This window comes from Austrofundulus limnaeus, unplaced genomic scaffold (genome assembly GCF_001266775.1).
Source record: "Austrofundulus limnaeus strain Quisiro unplaced genomic scaffold, Austrofundulus_limnaeus-1.0 Scaffold772, whole genome shotgun sequence".
In the NCBI taxonomy this organism is placed as follows: Eukaryota; Metazoa; Chordata; class Actinopteri; order Cyprinodontiformes; family Rivulidae; genus Austrofundulus; species Austrofundulus limnaeus.
The window spans coordinates 132,629-136,903 of record NW_013953174.1 but is presented as its reverse complement, the minus strand read 5'-3'; the positions used below and the strand labels follow the sequence as shown (position 1 = coordinate 136,903).

Here is a 4,275-nt window from a genome sequence, read left to right as displayed (position 1 = left end):
TTTGCGGTAGTAAACAGGAAGTGAAACTTGCTAACTAGCAGAGGCTAATCATCTCGGGACAATGGAGCGATTGTTTCGTGAATGCCTTGCTATTGGGCAGTTTGTAATTATTTTATTTATTCAGCTAGTACAGGCTATGTTTAACGCTGCCAGGAGACGTAGGGAAATAAACGCCATGTTTTCGCGCGTTTATGATAACATCCAGGACGAGGCAGGAAAGCGGAAACAGCTTAACGTCACGTGAGGTAAATATGCGCTACGTCAGAATTTATTCGGCAAACATGTTTCCATCTCCCGTTTTGCACATTAACTACTTTGCAAATCATCCAAAAACCACCTCAAGCGAGCGTAAAATCTTTTTAGCGAATTGAGGATTTTTTTATTTCGAATTTTGCCGTTTCCATCCAACTTTTTTTCCACATGTTTAACGCGACACTTCTAAATGAGCATCAAAAAGCCTTGATGGAAACATGGTTAGTATGTCTCTGAATACCTCAGAATTCATTCAGCTGTTTCTGTCCTGTGTCATATCATCAATAAACACTAGTGACCCAGTGCCACTGGCAGCCATGCATGCCCAAGCCATCACACTGCTCTGCTGTGTTTTACACATGATGTGGTGTTTTGGATCATGAGCTGTACCACGCCTTCACCAGACTTTTCTCTTTCCATCATTCTCGTAGAGGTTGATCTTGGTTTCATCTGTCCAAAGAATGTTCTTCCAGAACTCTGCTGCTTTTTTACATATTTTTAACAAAGTCCAGTCTAGCCTTTTTATTCTTGAGTCTTATGAGTGTTTTGCACCATGCAGTGAACCCTCTGTATTTACTTTCATGCAGTCTTGTCTTTATGGTAGATTTGGATATTGATACTTCTACCTCCTGGAGAGTGTTGCTCACTTGGTTGGTTGTTGTGAAGGGGTTTCTCTTCACCATGGAGATTATTCTGCCATCATCCACCACTGTTGTCTTCCGTGGGCACCCAGGTCTTTTTGAATTGATGAGTTCACCAGTGCTTTCTTTCTTTCTTTCTCAGGATGGCCCAAACTGTAGATTTTGACACTCCTAATATTGTAGCAATTTCTCTGAAGATTTTTTTTCTGTTTTCAAAGCTTAAAGATGGCTAGTTTCACCTTCATGGAGAGCTCCTTTGACTGCATGTTTACTTTACAGCAAAATCCTCCAAATGCAAGCAGACCTTACATCTGTGTGATTGAGAGGGACCTGCCCATGAAATAGTCTTTGAGTCGATTCTCCCCCACCTCTTAAAGAGTGAGGGTTTGCCCTTAATGTAAACCCATCATTTGTTTGTTGTTGTTTATTGAGACTATATATATATATATATATATGCGTGGTAACGGCTCACCAAAGAGAATCTCTACCTTAGTCTATAAATTAAAGGGGAACTGACAGATTTATGATCATATATTATTATTATTTATTCTGACCACATCATATTGAATTTTTGCAAAAAAAATATAATTAATTAATTAATTTAAAAAAGATTTTTACACCAAAATAATTTAGTTTTTTTTTTAAAGTACTAGGTTTTGGCCTAGTGACGCCACCGCATTTTAGGCCATAAAACATCACTACATATGAAATAAATTTTAAACACATCTGCTGCTGTCCATTTAAATCAAGGATCAAAGTTAGACATCCTAAATAAAGCACGAAAAGAAAACCCCCTCAGAGACCTTACAGAACAACCTGTGTGGTCACTTTTCTAGTTTTACCTCAGAAGTCTGCAGATGCTGCTCCTGTAACTGAGTCTCTGGCTTGCTGCGGCCACACTGGGAGGGATTGGTGGTCGAGATGGGAAGTAGAACAGGACGGCGGTAAAAAGCATCGCAATTGCACCCAGTTCTGAAGATAAAAAGAGGTGTTTTTTTTCTTCTTTACAGATACAGTAAAAACACTCAGGCCAATATGACATTTTAAAAAGGTCAACACGACTCCTTAAAGGCTTCTGAAAATAGCTGTGAAATTAATATAATGGCCCACTAGACAAGACAGTAGAGTAAAAGTATCTGACAAAATCATACAATCTGGCAAACCATTTGAAACTTCACTTGCTTCTTCAAACTTAAAATATAAAAAAGGAGCCGACTGCAGAAATAGTTGACTGTGGTTTGTGTATAAGCCATTGTTTTTCTTTTAATGATTTTTTAAACTTCCGATTTACAAAACGTGTCTGCTCTGCCCTTCAAAAATTAATAGTATTACCTTAGATTAAACAAAGCCGCTGCCTCAATCTATTACAGCATGCTTGTTTCTCTTTTCATAGCGCTTTTAATTTTCTGAATCAGTTAAGCATAACAGTCTCAGCAAGCCATTTTTCAGAGGCGCGGTTACAAGGATTACAGCTGAGGCTTTTGGCGTTTGTGCAAAACTCTTGAATCCCTGTTGCCTGATTGTATTTCTGTCCCTGGACAGGCCTGACACGGTGTTGAAATGATGCGCTATTGATCCTCCGTGCTTTCTGTTCGTACCTGCATACAGAACGAGCTGTATTCTGCTTTGAATGGARCTGTTGGAAAGCCCCGCTGCTGCCAGGGAGGCATTGGGAGCTGGAACAATAAGTGGTCCCACTAGAAATGAAGCAGCACCTCCCAAGTAGGAGAAGAGCGAGGCCACGGCCGTTGCTGTTGCTCTCTGATCTGGGGCAAACCATGTAGTGGAGAGGAAGGGGCCGGCGCTCATTATGGTCGGCCCGGCCAAACCATTTAGAAACTGGCCTCCGTGTATCATCCTGTGACAGAAAAGGAAAGAAAGTGGTTTCAAATCTACTGCATAAATAACAAATGAGTTTGTTCCTCTTTAAACTGATTGAAGTCCAGGTTTCTCCATGTTGATGGCCTTCATGCTGTTAAAATACCATTAATAAACAATTACAGGGTATATACAGAAATTCTGAAGTTAAATTTAATATCTTTTAATACCTTTTTAATACCATCACATTGTTTTTTAATACCAGCATGAATTCAACACTGCAAAAACTGTCCACCTAACCAAGTTTTAAAACCTGATATCAGCCAAAAAGTCTTTTTGATCTTGTTTTCAGACTGATTTACTAAACAAGAACTGATTGTGTAAGAATAATCATCTTGTTTTCAGAATGTGTAAGATTATTTGTCTTGTTAGTCTGAAAATTTGACTCACATTAAGTCAAAATTTCTGCCTGTGGGAGTAAGAACATTTTACTTGGTAAGATTCTTGAAATACTTGATTTGACTCATTTTTTTCTTATTTCAGAGCAGAACTTACCTTCCACAGCAATTATTTTTAGTTAGCATATAGCTAAAATCTAACCATGGTTATATAATAGCAGCAGCATTCTGGCGCGATAAGCTGTATGTTTTATATTCAATTAATGTATGATCTGATTAGTCGACTAATCGAATAAATAATCTGTGATTAATCGATTGTAAAAATAATCGTTTGTGGCAGCCCTAGCTGCGTCTCAGATTGGGCCAGACAAATGTTTGTTAAACCTGTTTTCCACGCAACGCGATTTGAAAAGTRCGCTGGTTGTTTAAAAATTAATACCTCGTCAGATGGCATTTATTACCTTTTAATACTTTTTATTGGCTTTAATTTTTGCTTATTTGATTTACTACCTTTTAATACTTTTTACAACCCCGCGAAGACCCTGTATTAAAGTTAAAGGTAAACAAATGAATCCATTCAGCATCGAGTGTCAGATATAAAACGGACAGCTGAGGGTAAAAAAATAAAAAATAAGTAAGATAAATTATATCACAGGATTTGTGAAACAACAAGAAACAAGGAAGTCTCAGATTTGTACCTTCAGACTCAGCTGTGGGAGGCAGATGTACTCTGAAATGTCCCCTGATGAAAACAGAACCCCTTCAACACCCTGAGACTGAGACAGCCAGCCGCAGCAGACGGCTCACGGCTGATTGATTGTCTGTAGGCTCAGTAAAGACACCATTCACTCAGAGAGGTTGAGGCGATTCGATGGGGGGGAAAGGGGGCAGGAAAGAATACGGAATAAATGAAAAATGGTAGACAAAGGGGGAAACGTTACGCTAAATCTGAGCTTTAGGTATTTAAAAGTATTCAGTCCATTTTCTAACAGAACGCAAACTTGATAGAAAGTGAAGACTTGTTTACGTAATCTGAAAAACTTATTTTTAGAGTCTGACTAGGTATCCACTGCAAAAATGTCCATCTACAAAGTTTTAAAGTCTTATATCAGCCAAAAAGTCTTTTTGATCTTGTTTTCAGACTGATTTACTAAACAAGAACTGAT

General features: G+C 38.4%; 1 protein-coding gene across 1 annotated transcript in view; it reads right to left on the bottom strand.

Moving 5' to 3' along the window:
* slc49a4 (solute carrier family 49 member 4) overlaps positions 1 to 4,275 on the bottom strand; it is a gene marked incomplete at its 3' end in the record, with an annotated part of 107,297 nt that overhangs the window by 73,339 nt on the left and 29,683 nt on the right. The window contains 2 exon segments of the mRNA XM_014028503.1: positions 1,736 to 1,865; positions 2,492 to 2,751. Of these exon segments, the coding sequence (XP_013883957.1) occupies positions 1,736 to 1,865; positions 2,492 to 2,751 (390 nt within the window).